At 34.4% G+C, this 16,930-nt stretch overlaps 1 protein-coding gene across 1 annotated transcript in view; it reads left to right on the forward strand.

Annotated features, from left to right (window-relative positions):
- Positions 1-16,930, forward strand: part of ADAMTS19 (ADAM metallopeptidase with thrombospondin type 1 motif 19) — a gene marked incomplete at its 3' end in the record, with an annotated part of 285,099 nt that overhangs the window by 172,340 nt on the left and 95,829 nt on the right. Inside the window, exons 9-10 of the mRNA XM_004384305.2 lie at positions 2,790-2,930; positions 4,435-4,585. Of these exons, the coding sequence (XP_004384362.2) occupies positions 2,790-2,930; positions 4,435-4,585 (292 nt within the window). The remainder of the gene's footprint in view (positions 1-2,789; positions 2,931-4,434; positions 4,586-16,930) is intronic.

Raw genomic sequence — 16,930 nt, forward strand, 5'->3', positions numbered from 1 at the left:
AAAAAAGGTTGAGAAGTTAGAGGGTTGATATGTTGTGGGGTTGTTAACCAGTGTCATAAAACAACATGTGTACTACTGTTTCATGAGAAACTATTTGTTCTGTAAGCCTTTACCTGAAGTACAATAAAAAATAAAATAAAATATAGATATGCTTATCATTCAGAATTTTTCACTATGAAAGACAATTTTATTTATTATGTAGACTATTAGAGAATGAGAGCCCTGGTGGCACAGTGGTTAAGAGCTATGGCTGCTAACAAAAGGGTCGGCAGTTCGAATCTACCAGCTGCTCCTTGGAAACTTTGTGGGGCAGTTCTACTCTGTCCTGTAGGATCGCTGTGAGTCAGAATTGACTCAGCGGCAACAGGTTTGGTTTTTTGGGGTATTATAGAATAAGAAAAGGGAACATGTGACTATCCTGCTATCATCTCAGACTTTGCATATACAGAAGCAAACTTTCTTCTTTCTGCTTCTTCAACATTAACGTTCACTCACAAATAATTATTTTTAATGGCTTCATTATGAGAGTTCATTGGAAGTTATATAAAGTTTTTACTGAATAGAGGTGATTCTACATGATGGCTTGGTTCAGTATTTCACCATGGGTTATAAAGTGTGATCCCTCTATGTCAGGCTCTTAGAGGAATAAATTCCTGTCCTCAAGAACCTGGAGAGTTAGCCAAAAATAAAAACGTATAATGCAATGTGGAAAATGCTATGACAGTGATGTGCACAGAATCGTATGGTGGGAAAAGAAAAAAAATGTATCAGGTGAGGTGGAGTTGAGCAAAAGAAAACTTCCTTAAGATGATATGCATTTATCTTGAAGATCAAATAGAATTTATCCAGGCCAAGAAGTTGAAGAAAAGGCACTTTGGCTGGAGGCAGGAGTGCAGCCTGATGGAAAGTTGCAGATGCAGATGTGTAATGGTTAATCACACGAGTTCTAGAGCCAGCCATCTCACTTCAGATATCACCATTGCTCACTGTGTAACCTTGTGCAAGTTACTTTACTTCTCATCAGCAAAATGGGTGTTATAGTAGTTCCTACTTCATTGGTGTGTTTAACTCAAGCTTTTAAAGCTGTTTATATAGTATATGACACGTAGAAGATGTTTTAAAAAAACTATATTAATTACAAGGGAATAAGAAACAACATAATATTTGGGAAACTGCAAGTCATTTTGTATTGCTGAAGAAAAAATGCAATAAATGACATGAAAGAAGGTGAAGGGGCTATGTACCATGTTAAAGAGCTGGAAATTGCCGGAGGAGTGGCAGTTAGATTGTGTTTTAAATATATCTCACTGGGAGCAGGATACAGGGCAGGGAAGGTGGGAGGTGGTTGGGGAATGGGGTGGGAAGAGTTGGTGAAGATTAGAGGTACAGAAACCAGGTAGAACGCCATAATAATTGTCAAGACTAAGTATTATAGGGAGTCCTTGGGTGGTGCAAACAGTTAACATGCTCGGTTGCTAACTAAAAGTTTGGAAGTTTGAGTCTATGCAGGGCCGCCATGGAAGAGAGGCCTGGCAGTCTACTTCTGAAAATCAGCCATGGAACACCCTATGGAATACAGTTCTACTCTTACGCACATGAGGTTGCCATGAGTCAGAGTCAACTCGATGGCAATTGGTTTAAATATTATATAATCCTCTTTAATAATAGCAATTGGAATAGAAAGAACATGACAGTGGAGAGAAATATTTAGAAACTAAAATTGGTAGGATTTGCCCCTAAACCAAAAGGACCAAACCAAACCAATTGCTGTCCAGTCAATGCTGACTCATGGCGACCCCATGTGCTGCAGAGTAGAACTGTGCTACACAGGGTTTTCAAGGGTGTGATCTTCTGGAAGTAGATCTACCAGGCCTCTCTTCTGAGAAGCCCCTGGGTAGGTTGGAACCTCCAACCTTTTGGTTAATAGTCCAGTGCCTAATGATTTGCACCACCCCTAACACTTAGTCAAAAGATCCTGGATGATAATGTAGGAGAGAAAGGAATAAATGCCAACTTGAAGATTCCTGATTTGGCAGACTGGGAAGATAGCAAAGGCATAAGAAAGAGCGGGAGAGAAAAAGAATACAAGAGTAAACAGAGGTTTGAAAGAGAAAATGATGAGTGCAGATTTTAGACATGTTGAATTTAAGATGCTTCGAGAACATTTATCTGGAGATGAGAGATTTTTAGAGTGGAGTTCTAGTTTCAAGAAACAAATTTGGGTTTCAGTAAAAAAAAAATACGATCAAGAATCTGGAAGAGTTCCGAGGAATAGTTTGTGTTACATGGGGTAGGTGAAGAGGGTCTAATGAAATAAATTGGTAATAAATAGTAAGGGATTATAATTTAACATGGTTTCAGATTTGATGAAAGGTGTGAATAAAGGAGCTTCAGGAGAGAGCAACAATCTAATTGTGCTTGAACAGAAATTATTTCTGTGTTTTATACATACTACTATGTCGGAATTGACTCAACAGCAATGGGTTTGTTTGTTTTTTTTTTTTGGTTTGCTATGTGAAAAATATGTCGATAGAGCATGTTTTTATAAGTGACCTAAGCATGTCATTTTGCAGGTAGATGACATAAATGTTTTCTATTAAATAAAAACATTTACTTTAATCTGGAGTAACAAAATTAAAGAATGAATTAATCTGAAATCTAATTTTATTTTGATCTTTAAAAATAATTTTTCTCCCCTTATTTTAAGTGATATTTAACTGCAGTTATGAAAAGTTTAAAAAGTGTAATGCTTAATGCAAATTTTTTGTTTTAATTGTATTCTGAATCAGCATGGGCATTAATCATGACAATGACCACCCATCATGTGCTGATGGTCTTCATATCATGTCTGGTGAATGGATTAAAGGACAAAATCTTGGTGACGTTTCATGGTCCCGGTGTAGCAAGGAAGATTTGGAAAGATTTCTCAGGTACTTGAGGTCACTTATTATTGTTGCATTGTGAATGTTTTTGGTGTACCTGCTTCCTCTACTGACCAGGAAAGGCAGTGTGGCAGATTGGGAAGGGCACAAGGAATGGAAAGGAATCAAAGCACTTGGTTTCCAATCTTGGCTCTTCTATTGAATCATGATGTGGATTAGGACACACTTTTTAACTCATCTACTTCTTAGTTACCACATTTTCCAAATAAAAAGATGAAACAGAATGAGTTGTGAGGTTGAAAAACTACTATAATGATAAAAAAAAAAAAAATCTATCACTGTATTTAATTGCCTCTCAGTTGTCTCCCAATGGAAAATATTCTTATCACTCATCATAGAACACATCTGTTATCACAAGGAAGCTCTTTAGCAAAATCTCCATATTTCCCTGTGATACTTCTAAACTGTTGATCTTTTTTCATTAATAAATAGTTTTCACTGTTATAATAGTCCCGCATTCTCTTCTTAACGCCTTCAATACTGGTAACACCTAGCTTCTGCCTAATTGGAGAAAGAAGCAAAAAATATTATTGTTGTAATTTTCATTTTGAAGGACTTGTTCTTTAGTATTCATCTGGTAGTAATAACCAAAGCTGAAACAGTAGATGATATGCAAAGGAATTAGCGAGAGAGAGATGCTTAAGGTATCTGGAAGTTTAATTAAATAAGAATATATAAACACCTCACTAGCTAAATTCACTACACAAATAAACTTTGTTCATTTTTTTTTGTACCATTTAAATTGGCAAGCAGATTTTTCCTGTAAGATGGAGAAAAAAAATCTACTTAAATATGATGTTTAATATATTATAATTCCATTGTAAAATGTGTGCAGTATATTCTGAGCGTGTTCTTTGTCATGGCAGTCTAGGAAACACTCAGAGCGTTTAACATTTTGAACACACCACCTTGCTGTGTCAGTAGCCCTTCAGTGGGTCTAAATGAGTTCCTAAGGAACATGTGTGATGTTATATGACTGTTTTCACATGAGTCTGAACTGTGTTCAAATTGAATGTCACTTCACAAATGGAAGTTGTATTACAAACCAGTGTCAAGTACAAAAAAATCCTTACTGTTAATACCCGAGGATGCTTTCCATACATTCTTTAAATCCTTGAGTATAGCATTTTATTACCTTCACACATTACTGTTGGGCAAATTACTCTCTTCTGAGCTTCCTCATCTAAGACATTCATAAGATAATATTCACCTCACAATTTTATGTAGCTAACTTAATCAGTATGAAAGGCCTTTGTAAACTGAAAAGTTTCGTTAACTTGAACATTATTATTATTTGTGATTATTTGTAAATAATTATAAATAAATGATTCTCATCTATGGAATAATTTCTACAAGCATTCAATAGAACAGCTTACAAATAAGAGTAAGACCATATTTTTAGTATTATAAAAATGTTTCCTGTTGATATACTAACTAGTAATAATAACTTTATATTAAATTCAAAATTTTACACCTATCTGCATATTGCCAGGTCAAAGGCCAGTAACTGCTTGCTACAGACAAATCCCCAGAGTGTCAATTCTGTGATGGTCCCCTCCAAGTTGCCAGGGATGACATACACTGCTGATGAGCAATGTCAGATTCTCTTTGGGCCATTGGCTTCCTTTTGTCAAGAGATGCAGGTAAGAGTCATATCCAGGTAGGGTTTTGTTTTTTTTTTTTTATTTTAAGTGTATGTTCACATTCATTGTTTAGAAGTATAGATTGAAAGAGGGGAAGATGATCTCATTTTAGAGTTTGTGGATCAAAGGCATCCCACCCGATCCCAGAAAGAAAGATTTTTTCTTTAAGCAAAGTTTCCTGCATTTTTTCCCCTTACATGTTGGAAATAATAGATATAAGATGTGAGCATTTAATCAAAGTCAGTAAGAAATGACCCAGTGATTTCTGTTTAGAAACTGGTGCTAATGTCAGGGAAGTATTTGTATTATGCCAGTCAATCCTAAAAATAAAACTTAAAAATATGTTTTAAAGAAAAGAAAATTAGAGAGTACATCATCTAAATAGCTGCACTAGAGGAAAAAGGTAAAAGTATGATGGTAAACTAAGCAGCGTCTTTATATCAGCATTCATAGAGTTGGTAATTACTTGGAGATGCCAGTTGTTCCAGGTCTAGAAAATATAAAGGATGGAGTAAATTGGACTTCTCATTTGATGTTATGATTTTACCTCTATTTACCCTTCTCTCTCTTTTTTCTTTTCTCCTCCTGCTGCCCATCCACTACCTGCCCATTTCCATCTCCCTACTTCTTCCCAACATACGCATACTTTTCTTTTTCAGGAATAAAGGGAAAGTTATGCTTAGAATAAACTGGTTGTGTATTCCTGAAACGTAGCTGTATTTCACCCTAACTAAGTTTCTGTGATTGTCTTGACAGGAGTTTGGCTATTGAGCACAACGCTATTTTTGACAATGGCAACACAGATAAAATCTGTTATATAGAAAAGAACATACAACATTGCAACACATTTCATGCTTTCTCTGCTTTATAGTTCTTATCAAAACAGTTATTCACATGCTTGTTTATTACTTGGTTATTAGCCATCTCCTGCACTAGTATGTAATCTCCATGAGGACAGAGAGCATTTTTTCCAGCATCTAGCCCAGTGATAGGTAAATAGTAGGCACTCACTGAATATTTGACTTCTGATTAAAGTGAGTGAATATATGAATGAACTAGAGTTGCAAAAACTATGAGATGTGAAATAATTTATAGTTTGTAATACTTATTTGGCAAAGTGGAATTCAAAAGGAAATTGTGTGGGTATGTGATCATGATCTGATTCCTAAGTGCACACCTGTGGCATAGCCACAGACCCTGAGAACCCAGCATCATGTGTGATAATGATGACAGTAGTCAGTCTGGACCCTGTGTAATCTGCCCCTGATAGTCTTCTCATGTCATCTACTAATCTTCTCATTTACTCTCCATTCTGGGCCTTTAGACAACCAAAATATGGGTTACAATCATCTTTCTTGGTCTATGGTAAAATGAATGTTACAAGATGCACATGGTTGGATTTGAGGGCAAATACTTCTATGTGCTAAAACTAATGTTGCTTTAGATATTATTTCCATTGCTTTGGAAAACATAGCAGGCTATTTGTGGTTACTGTGATAGTATTGCCTGGGAGATAGTTACAGTACATATGGTATAGCAAATTGATAGGGCCGATAAACGGTCACTTTTTTCAGGCTTTATAAAGTACCCCAAGTGTTAGAAAAATCAGCAAATGATTAGCCACAAATATGATTTTGGTAAATTTTAGGTTCTTTTCCATAAATATTGTTTTGAAAAGCTTTTAAAACTGTCCTATTGCAGTTAGTTAAATGTTACTGTTACTATTCTATAATTTTGAACTCTAAATTTATGTTACATAGTATGTTAAATTATTTGTTTATAATTTAATTTTACAGTAATATGTATCATAGTTATCATTCATCCTATTTTACAGATCAACAAATTGAGGCCTAGAGAAGTTAATTAGCACATTCAAGTTCATATACCTGTTAAGAGGGAGTGTCAGACACCAACACAGATGTCTCTAAATCTAAGGAAGAGCACATTGTAACCCTATGCTTTACTGCCTTCTATGGAACCCAGTCTTCTTTATATATTGTCTTCTGTATGGCGAAAATCTTAGGTCAGGCCCTGAATTTAAACTGAATTCATTTTATTTGCTATAGTACCTCAACCATAAGGGTTTTAAAAAATCTTAATTGATTTCTTTTATTATTCTAGGCTAACTTGCTTTATTTACATTGTTATTTCTCACTAACCTACATGCACTGGTTTTTTGTTTTTTTTCTTTTTCCTTATCTCTGAAAATATAACCGTTTATTTTGGGATATTTAAATCTATATTTCTCTGTATCCTAGGATATTGCCTTGTTTTCAGCTTTGCAAATAAAGTTGTTTTAGGTTTTAGACATCTAGAAATTTTCTCCTTTTTTTCTCTAAAATTTCATACATGAGTGGCATTTTATTTATATCAGTATCAAGTTTTTTTCTTCAGTTCTATTTATAAGAAACTGTGTAACCTTTATCCAGGTCAATTTAAAAAATAATGCCAGAAAGTGCAGGATTGGGCAGCTGCAGGAAAACAGTGCCTCTGGGTTGAGCTTAATTTGATAGTGCTGACGTGAGAAGTGGGAAGCCTGAGCTCTAACAGTGGTTCTGCCTCTCGTTAGCTGCGTAAACTTAGTCAGTACCCTTTTTCTTTCTCAGCCACACTTCTGTTGAATAAGAAGTGGGACTAAATTATCATTCAAAGCCTTTCTTGGAGAAAAAAGGCTAGACTTCTGTGCTTCCAAAACAGTACTCTAACACTACCCTTGAAAATCATCATTCCAGTCCCAAATCAGTATAGTATGCTTAGTATAGGAACCAGATAGATAGACAGACAGACAGATAGAGAGATAGATAGATAGCAGATAAGTGGGTAGATAGATATAGCCATAAAAGAGATTGTTTACAGATTCGATGATTGATTTGACAAATATTTATTGAGTTCCAGTTATTTTCCATGGACTGAGACCTAGGTGACTACAATATGTAGAGGTTAAGAAGATGAGGAGAAAGCAACAAATAAACTCTGAAGTCTGGTGAGGTAGGAATGTTGTTGTTGTTAGGTGCCATCCAGTTGATTCCAACTCATAGCAACCCTATGCACAACAGAATGAAACACTGCCTGGTCCTACGCCAGCCTCACCGTCGTTGCTGTGTTTGAACCTATTGTTTCAGTCACTGTGTCAATCCATCTTGTTGAGGGTCTTCCTCTTTTTCACTGACTCTATAGTTTACCAAGCATGATGTCCTTCTCCAGGGACTGCTCCCTCCTGATAACATGTCCAAAGCACGTGAGATGAAGTCTCGCCATCCTCTCTTCTAAGGAACATTCTGGCTGTACTCCTTCCAAGACAGATTTGTTTGTTCTTCTGGCAGTCCGTGGTATAGTCAATATTCTTTGCCATCACAATTCAAAGGCATCAATTCTTCTTCAGTTTTCCTTATTCATTGTCCAGCTTTCACATGCATCTGAGGCAACTGTAAACACCATGGCTTGAGTCAGGTGCACTTTTGGTCCTCAGAGTGACATCTTTCTTTTTAATACTTGAAAGAGGTCTTTAGCAGCAGATTTGCCCAATGCAATATGTAGTTTGATTTGTTGAGCACTGCTTCCATGGGTGTTAATTGTAGATCCAAGTAATAGAACCAAGAAAAAATAAGATCTTGGAGGTTAAGCAAAGGTATGTCAAAGAGGAAGTCATCTTCTGTGCCAAAAGCCAAAGTGGAATAAAATTATTTCAAAAGGTTTGGCACACTATTACTTGAAACTATCTTGAAATTCCTGGAAACATAACTAGTGTCAGAAGGTCTAACTTAAAAATCTAAGATCAAGTAGTTATGAATGTAGAAGATTGAATAGTTCTGTTTGTTAAGCCACACTTACATACCTTCAACTTGATCCATGTGGAGTCACCATACCTGCCAATCTTCCATCTAGGTTTTATAGAAGATAAATCTTCCAGAAGATAGACTCCATGACATCGGAGATATGGTCGGTCCTTTTTTCACTGCATTTCTAGCACCTAAAAGAGTGCTCAATAAATATTTGTTAATAAATGGATCGATTGAATGATAGTGATGATTCTAAGCTTTCACACATGGAAGTATTTGATTCCCAGACATATAATATGTCTAGATAATATGATGATAACATAGAGTAATAATGCAATGACTATACAGAAGCAAACCAATAAGGGCAGATAGCTTATGTTTTGCAGCTTATAAATGACTTAGACATCTTTATGCTAACCAAAAGGTTCGCAGTTTGAACTGACCAGCCTCTCCTTGGAAACCCTATGGGGCCATTCTTCTCTGCCCTGTGGGGTCTCTATGAGTCAGAAGCCACTCGATGGCACCTAACAACAACAACAAATGATCATCTCATTTCTGATCAGTTATAAATAAATATCAAGTTCCATGGAGTGAGGGTTCACAATGATTTTTCAGCATGTATATTTCTGATAGAATCTTAGAAACAATATAAATTTTGAATCTGAAAATGGCAGGGGATCCATAGCATCTGAATTGGATATTGTCCTTCCAGACTTGTAAATAGGTATTAACACATAAATACTAAGTACTGGATGGCAACTAACAACAACAACTAAGGACTCTAACATTGTATGCATGTTATCTAATTAATGCTATAAATTTACCTTTAGAATAAACAGCTTACATCTGCACAACTTTTAAAGGCACCGCTGTGCAGATGCTTGTGAAACATCTTTACCCAGCAATAACAGCTGACTCTTCTGCATTAATTTGCATATGGTTAACTTCTTGGATGGCATTGTTCCTAAGCCCTAAGCAATTGGTGCCTTAGCACGATCTGACGTCTTGTGGCTGAACCAGCTTCAATCATATCAAGTCATTGTGATAGGTACCTGAAATTACATACCTGGCTTAGAATACAGGTATGTGTAAGATGTTTCCTTAGAAACAGTAGAAAATGATCCCACAAGAGTTACTCCTTTTGTGTTGGAAGGATGTGCGATAAAAATTGAAGGGCTCCAGGAAACGTAAGGTTCTGCCTTTGTTTTTGGATTAGGCATACCAGGAGTTGCATATATATTATGTAGAAAATTTTCTAGCATAACTGAATTATGTGATGATTTAGAAAAGTAACGTGGAAAGGTCCAATTTACTTTCTCTTAAATCTTCTTGACATATCAAAATATATAGAACTTTCTAAAACCTCTCGTGCTCCAATGAGCTGACTGGCATTGACATGAGGTACCTTATGAGGAATTCTAGAAGACAGGGTCTCTGTGATTTGGTGTTGCAAAATTCCAGAGGCAACAAGAATTTGGAATTAAAAAGTAGCCCTTGATGGCTAGTAGTGGTTTGGGCATCTGAAACATCATCATTGTGAAATTATGTCAAGATATTGGATAAGGTACAGATTTTAAAGGTCTTCCTTCCTTTAAAGGCAGTAAGTTATAGTGGGTTAAAACCCCTGGGAATTGATTCTTCCTGTTTTGTGATAAAATCAAAGCTTCATCTTATCCTATGAGCTACACAGTCTGTGAGTACATATCATGAGTTTGAGGACAGTTTGTTTGACAGGATAATCTAGCTCTTTAATTCATTTTCTTACAAATAAAATTTTTCCATGACTGCTTGTTGATGTGGGCTCTCATTTTTTAAGTCCCTATCTTTGTAAACTATTTATACTTTTGCCTATTTTTTAATTTTCTGTTTTTCTTACTGATTTTCAGCAGTTCTTTCTATGTTCTAGATGATAATTCTTTGTTAGTTATAAACAGTGTGTCGTGTCTGTGTTAATTTTGTATACAGTGTCCTTTGTCCTTTAATTTTGGATGGTCAAATCCATCAAAGTTTCCCTTTTTTCCCCTATCTTATACAAATTCTTCCCTACCCTGAAATTAAATTCTTACATGATATATTCATCTTCTTTCTGCTTAAATATTTCTTTTTAGCACCAGAGACAATTTGGATTTGGTTTTTAATTAAATAAGGAAGGAAGATTTGTTTTTAAAGATGGCCTCTGATTATTTATACTCACTTTCATTGCAATAAGTTGAAATAGTCTATATGATATCTGTTCTTTGAAATTTATAGAAGTTTGCTGTTTAATGTAATACATGATAAATTTTAGTGATTTTTCTTTGTGACTAAAAAGGGATATGTGTTCTTCAAAGTTCTTTATCAGTGTATCTTATATCAAACTTATTAATCTTATTTTTCACAATGTCTGTTTCTTTGCTGTTTTTTTTGTTTGTTCTATTTATCTATCAGTTACTGAGAAGCATGTGTTAAAATAACCAACTCTAACTATAGATTTATCTCTTTCTCCCTGTATTCTGTCAGTTGTTACCTAATATAATTTGAGGTTATATTGTTAAGTGCATATACTTTTATGTTTTTTTCACATTCTTGATTGTGAAAATTTTCCTTTTACCTTTCCTTTGAGTTCTCCTTTATCCCTCATTATATCTTGTGCCCTAAAATCTATTTTGTTGGTATGAAAGCCACAATCCTTCCTTTTTGCTTTGTTTTGTTTTCCCAGGTAATTTTTCTATATCTCTATCTTCAATCTTTTTAAATATAAATATTGTAGAGATGTAGTCACATCTTCTAGAGAAAACTAATTGCTAGATCTTGTATTTTTCTGTTTAATCTAATCTATTAGTTTTTGTATTTTCATCAGTTAGTTTAAAATGTTTGAATTTAATTTGTGTGTATTAGGATTTTTTTCTGTCAACCTATTTTGTGTTTGTGTTTTGTATTTATGCATTATTCTTTCTCTTTTTCTCTTTTCCTCATTGATCAAAATGAATTTTTCTCTGCTGGTTCAAAAGTTATACATCTTATGCCCATTTTTTGATTGGTTTGCTTGTCTTTTTGTTGTTCAGTTACAGGAGTTTTTTATATATTCTGGATAGTAAACCCCTATCAGATGTATGGTTCCCAAAAATCTTTTCCCAATCTGTAGGTTGTCTCTTTGCTTTGTTGATAAAGTCCTTTGATGAACAAAAGTTATTTTTTTTTAATTTTGATGAAATCTGATTGATCTATTTTGTCTTTTGCTGCTTGTTCTTTCAGTGTCATATCTAAGAACTCATTGTTAAAAACTAGATCCCAAAACATTACCCCTATATTTTCTTCTAAGGGTTTTATGATTTTAATCCTTACATTTAGGTCTTCGATCCATTTTGAGTTACTTTTTATATATGGTGTGAGGTATGGGTCCAGGTTCATTCTTTCACTTGTGGAAATCCAGTTGCCCAGCACCATTTATTAAAGAGACTATTCTTTACCCCTTGGATGGCCTTAGCACCCTGTCGAAAATCAATTGAGCGTTGATGTATGGGTTTATTTCTGGACTCTTAGTTATATTCCATTGGTTTATATGTCCATCATTATACCACTACCAGACTTATTATTATTATTATTACTATTGTAGTAAATATATATGTAACAAAACATTTGCCATTTCAACATTTTTTTATATGTGCAATTCAGTGACATTAGTTACATTCGTCATGTTGTTCAACCATCACCACTATCTATTTACAAATTTTTCCATCACTCTTAACAGGAGCTCAGTGCCCTGAAGCAATGAGTCCCCCTTCCTTCCTCCACCCATCTACCCCTGGTAATCACTAACAAACTTTGTTCTCTGTATAAACTTGCCCATTCTATATATTTCATATAAAGTGGGATCATACAATAGTTCCTTTTTTATAACTGACTTATTTCACTCAGCGTAATGTTTTTAAGGTTCATCCGTGTTGTAGCATGTATCAAAACTATATTTGTTTTTATGGCTGAGTAATTAATATTTCATTGTATTCTGTACCACACTTTGTTTATCCATTCATCTTTTGGGCGACATTAAGGCTATTTCCACCTTTTAGCTATTGTGAATAGTGCTGCAATGAACATTGGTAATACAAATATTTGTCTGTTTCCTGCTTTCAAGTCTTTTGGGTATATGCCTAGGAGTGGAACTGCTGGGTCATATGGTAATTCTGTTTAACCTTTTGAGGAATCACCAAACTCTCTTCCATAGTGGCTGTAGCGTTTTACAATCCACTAGCAATGAATGAGGGTTCCAATTTCTTCACATCCTCACCAACACTGTTTTTAATCATAGCCATCTCAGTGGTTGTGAAGTGAGTGATATCTCATTGTGGTTTTGATTTGCCTTTCCCTAATGAGTAATATAGTCCCTGTGTGGCACAAACTGTTAGTGTTTCTTCCTGATGTATTCTATTGAAGATTCCTTTTCAGCTCACTGCTTCATGCTTTGGCTATGCATGGACTACATTTTCCTTCCCATACCTATTACTCAACTTCTACCACTAGCAATGTTGAAGTATGTGGAGTGGGGGAGGTGAAAGAGAAGACATCAAGCATACTTCACTGGCAGTGTTCAAATATTCTCTGTTAGGGGATAAAGTTTCTGAATGTAAATGATCAACATTTCTAGCATTTCTTCGCACTAATAAGATTTACAATTAATGGCTAAAATCTAATTACCTTTGCTTTGTGCAGTCAGTGTCTATTTAGACTTACCCTCATCTTTATCATTCTCTTTACTTTTCAGACCTTTCAGAACTTTGACTTTCAGGCCTTTCTTCTGAGATCATATTCCTTCTTCTTGAAGTACATCATTTAAAAGTTCCTTTTGGGTGAATCTGTGGGTGGTAACTGCTCAGTTTTTGTTTCCTTGAAAGACTCTTTATTTAACTTTCAGTCTTGAATAAAAATTTAGCTGAGTTCAGGAGTCTAGATTGACAGTTTTTTTTTTCTGTTGTCACTTTGAATACACCATGTATTCACTTCCTTATGATAGTGCCAAAAGGCCATCTTTGTGCTGTTTCTAGTCTTAAAAGAAAGCTTTCAGCATTTCAGTGTTAATCGGATGTTTGCTGGAGGTTTTTCATAGATGTCTTTTAGTTGTAAAGAAATTGCCTTCTATGGCTAGTTCAGCAGTATTTTCTTTTTTTTTTTAATGAATCAATGTTAAATTATATTACATACTTTATATCCATAGATATAAAAATCATAGTTTCTTAAGTTATTGAGGTGGTTGATTACATTTATCAAATTCTCAATATTAAACCAATCTTTTATTTGTAGGATAAGCCGAGCTTGGGTTTATCCATTTTATTGTATCTATTTTATACTTTATTAGATTCAGTCTGTTAGTATTTGTTTAGGATATTAAATCTAAGCTAGTAAATGAGGTAGGTCACTAATTTGCTTTTTTTTTTTTTTAATCTATATCTGGTTTGTGTATCATAGAGTGAGTTTTGAAGTTTCTTCTACTTCTGTTTTCTATAGAGTTTGTGTAAGTTCAGAATCAAAATTTCTTGAAAATTTTTAGTTTTTAAATCAGGTATATTCTTTGTGGGAAGATTTTTAACAATTTTAAGTATTCTATGGGTATAAAACTGTTCAGCTTTTCTATTTCTTCTTGGTCCATCTTGACCCATTGCTGTTGAGTTGGTTCCAACTCATAGCCACCTTACAGGAAAAAGTAGAACTGCTCCATGGGATTTCCAAGACTCTAAATCTTTACAGAAGCAGACTGCCACATCTTTCTCCCATGGAGTAGCTGGTGGGTTCAGACTGCAGACATTCTGGTTAGCAACCAAGTGCTTAACCATGGTGCCACCAGGCTCCTTTGGTCAATCTTAGTAGGTTTTAATTTCCTAATATTTTCCTACTTTATATTCACTGTCAAATTTAAAGGGATGAAGTTGTTTATAATGTCTTCCTATTTTCTTTTAAACACTACAATATATGTAGCTAAGCCCTAATTTTATAGTGTTTATTTTTTGCCTTCTGATTTTTTCTTAATTTTTTAATTTTCTTTGTGTTTACAAAGAACTAGATTTCAGCTTTTTCTTTTTTGAGTATTTTCTGTTCTCTCTCTGTCTCTCTCTCCCTCCCTCTTCCTCTCTCCTGCTTTCTGTCCTTAATAATATTAAAGAGCACTGTGATCAGAAAATAATATTTTTGAAAAATTACTCCATAACTGAACTACATTTACAATCAAATGTTAAGTTATTGAAATTTTATTTTGGAAGATAATACACGTAACCGCAAAATCAACATGTCCAAGGATTATTACTTCTATGTATATGCACTTAAGATTTTTCTTATTTTGATGTAAAGTTCCATCTTAATGGAACTATTTGCTGTAAAGAAAGAAATGGGTACAGGTACTTTGAAGATAAATTTCATGATACTTGGACATTTAACCTTCCATTTAGATATATAGTATTTCCATGTAAACATTTTTAAAGCCTACTTGAGATAAACATCAGAATTCATGTTATATGCCTTTAATGGTGTCTTATTATAGAGGAATAAAAAAGGAATATTGTATTATTTTTATTTCTTTGCTAGGAAGTGCTGAGTTGTGTGTTCTGATGTAGAGTCTTATGCAGAATGTTTTAAGCTTTAAAGTTCTTTTCTAAATGGACATAAAAAATGGTTTAAGCAATTAAGTTTAAAAAAAAAAAACAAAAAACACTTAGCTCTAGCCTGTGTAGCATACGGAGAGTGTTTTGTTCTAACAATCAGAATTGCTGAATTCTCGTCTGAAGGAAGGGCTTGCTAGCACATTGCTCTAACGTCACACAGCTGACACATTCCACCGCTTAAGGTGAAAACAATCCATACCATTTCTTCAACATTTTCTTGCCTTACTTTTGACAGTTTGGTTTGAACTCCTGAATTAGTGAGTTGTTTTTAAGAATGAGGCTGTAATTTATTTACCATAAGACCGCTGCAGAACATAAAGAGTAAAGAGGTCTCTTCTATAGGAGATTTATTCTATGTGGCTGTGCTTATTTTGAAAAGCTGCCAAGTTTGCTTTTATGCTCTCAGTGGGAATCAATTAGAGTACCTGCTGTTTGGAATAGCAGATAATAGAGGAAGGTCAGAATTTAGACCACCAACAGTGTTCGGCAAGCAAGTATTATTCTAAAACTACAGTATAGAAGATTTGCTTTATAGTTCAGTATACATTGGTTAACTAATGAACTTGACTAAAATAATTCTTGTTATAACACAGCTAAGCTTTATTCAGTGTTAGTAAAACAGATTTCTTCTTTGGTGGAAAATTCAGCATTTTGACCCAATGGTTGTAAAACATACTTGACAGAAAGGCCTTGGGTACAAAAACAACCAAACAAAACAAAAAAAGCCAAAAAAAAAAAAAAACCTCACACTTTTTCACGAATTAAAACTATCAGGCTAGAAATCAGTTAATTCAAATATAAATGTCTCTAAGAAAGTGCATGAGGAACAGTTGGTGTCTGTGTTTATTTTTAAGTCTAAATATTACAAAGAAGCAATTTGATTTCAGCATTCTTTAAAATAATTTCTTAGATGAATTTTTGGTAAGTTGTATATGTTAATAAAAGCACATAAGTCGAGGTAAACCACATCCTAATTATGACAAGACATGTTTCTCTGAAATGTTTTAAAGCAGAAAAACTGTCAGTAATACCAGATAAAATAATTAAATGCATCACACTCTCCATTGACTATTTAATTTGAATAGCTTACAAACAGTTCAGAAGTCTAAATTTAAAAATAAATTTAAAATAGGATAAAAATATTTTGGGAATTGTGATAAATTCAGTTTTAGAGTTATAACAGACCAGTTTGAAAGGTTAGCTTAAATATATCCTTTCCAAGGTATTTAATGAATTTGGGCTATAATTTAACTTTAATTTTCCTGTCTTTTATAATCTATTTTGAACATCACCACCATAGTAAGCCTTCAAAAATAATCTTTTTGTCTTATTAGTCTCCTGTTCAAACTGCTAAGTGGCTTCCTATTCTCTACAAGTTAAAGTCCCTGGACCTCCCTGACATTCAAGATCTGGTTCTTCTATTTTTCAATCTTGTTGCTCACTGCTTCTTTCCATTATGTGCCCCCTCCCTTTACACTGGTCTTCTCATCCTTTCATGACTACTTCTCTCACGTTGCCACGTTTTCCGTCTCTATTGACCTGTTCTGTTCCCTCATACAAATGTCTTCCACCCTTCTCTCCTTATATCTGAATAAAGAGTAATACAGTCATTTTCACTACAGATTAAATATCCTAATCACCTTTACAGTCTCCTCATGGATTCTAGATTTCCATGCAGATTGTTAATGATATGCTTGTGTCTGTGAAACAAATACAAATAAAAAGTCTTTTAGAATGTTGCATTGTGCCTCATTATATATGTGTGTGTGTGTGTGTGTGTGTGTGTGTGTGTGTGTGTGTGTGTAAATAAAATACAGGGCTCTGGACTGGCTACAAGTATACCTGTGGCTTAGGTTTCTGATACTCTTTCCTCTAGAGTTTCCTCAAAGTTCTCTTCTTTATTTGTCACTTTTTCTCTGCTGCTTTATCCCAGAATA

This window comes from Trichechus manatus, unplaced genomic scaffold (assembly GCF_000243295.1).
Source record: "Trichechus manatus latirostris isolate Lorelei unplaced genomic scaffold, TriManLat1.0 scaffold00121, whole genome shotgun sequence".
Classification (NCBI taxonomy): domain Eukaryota; kingdom Metazoa; phylum Chordata; class Mammalia; order Sirenia; family Trichechidae; genus Trichechus; species Trichechus manatus.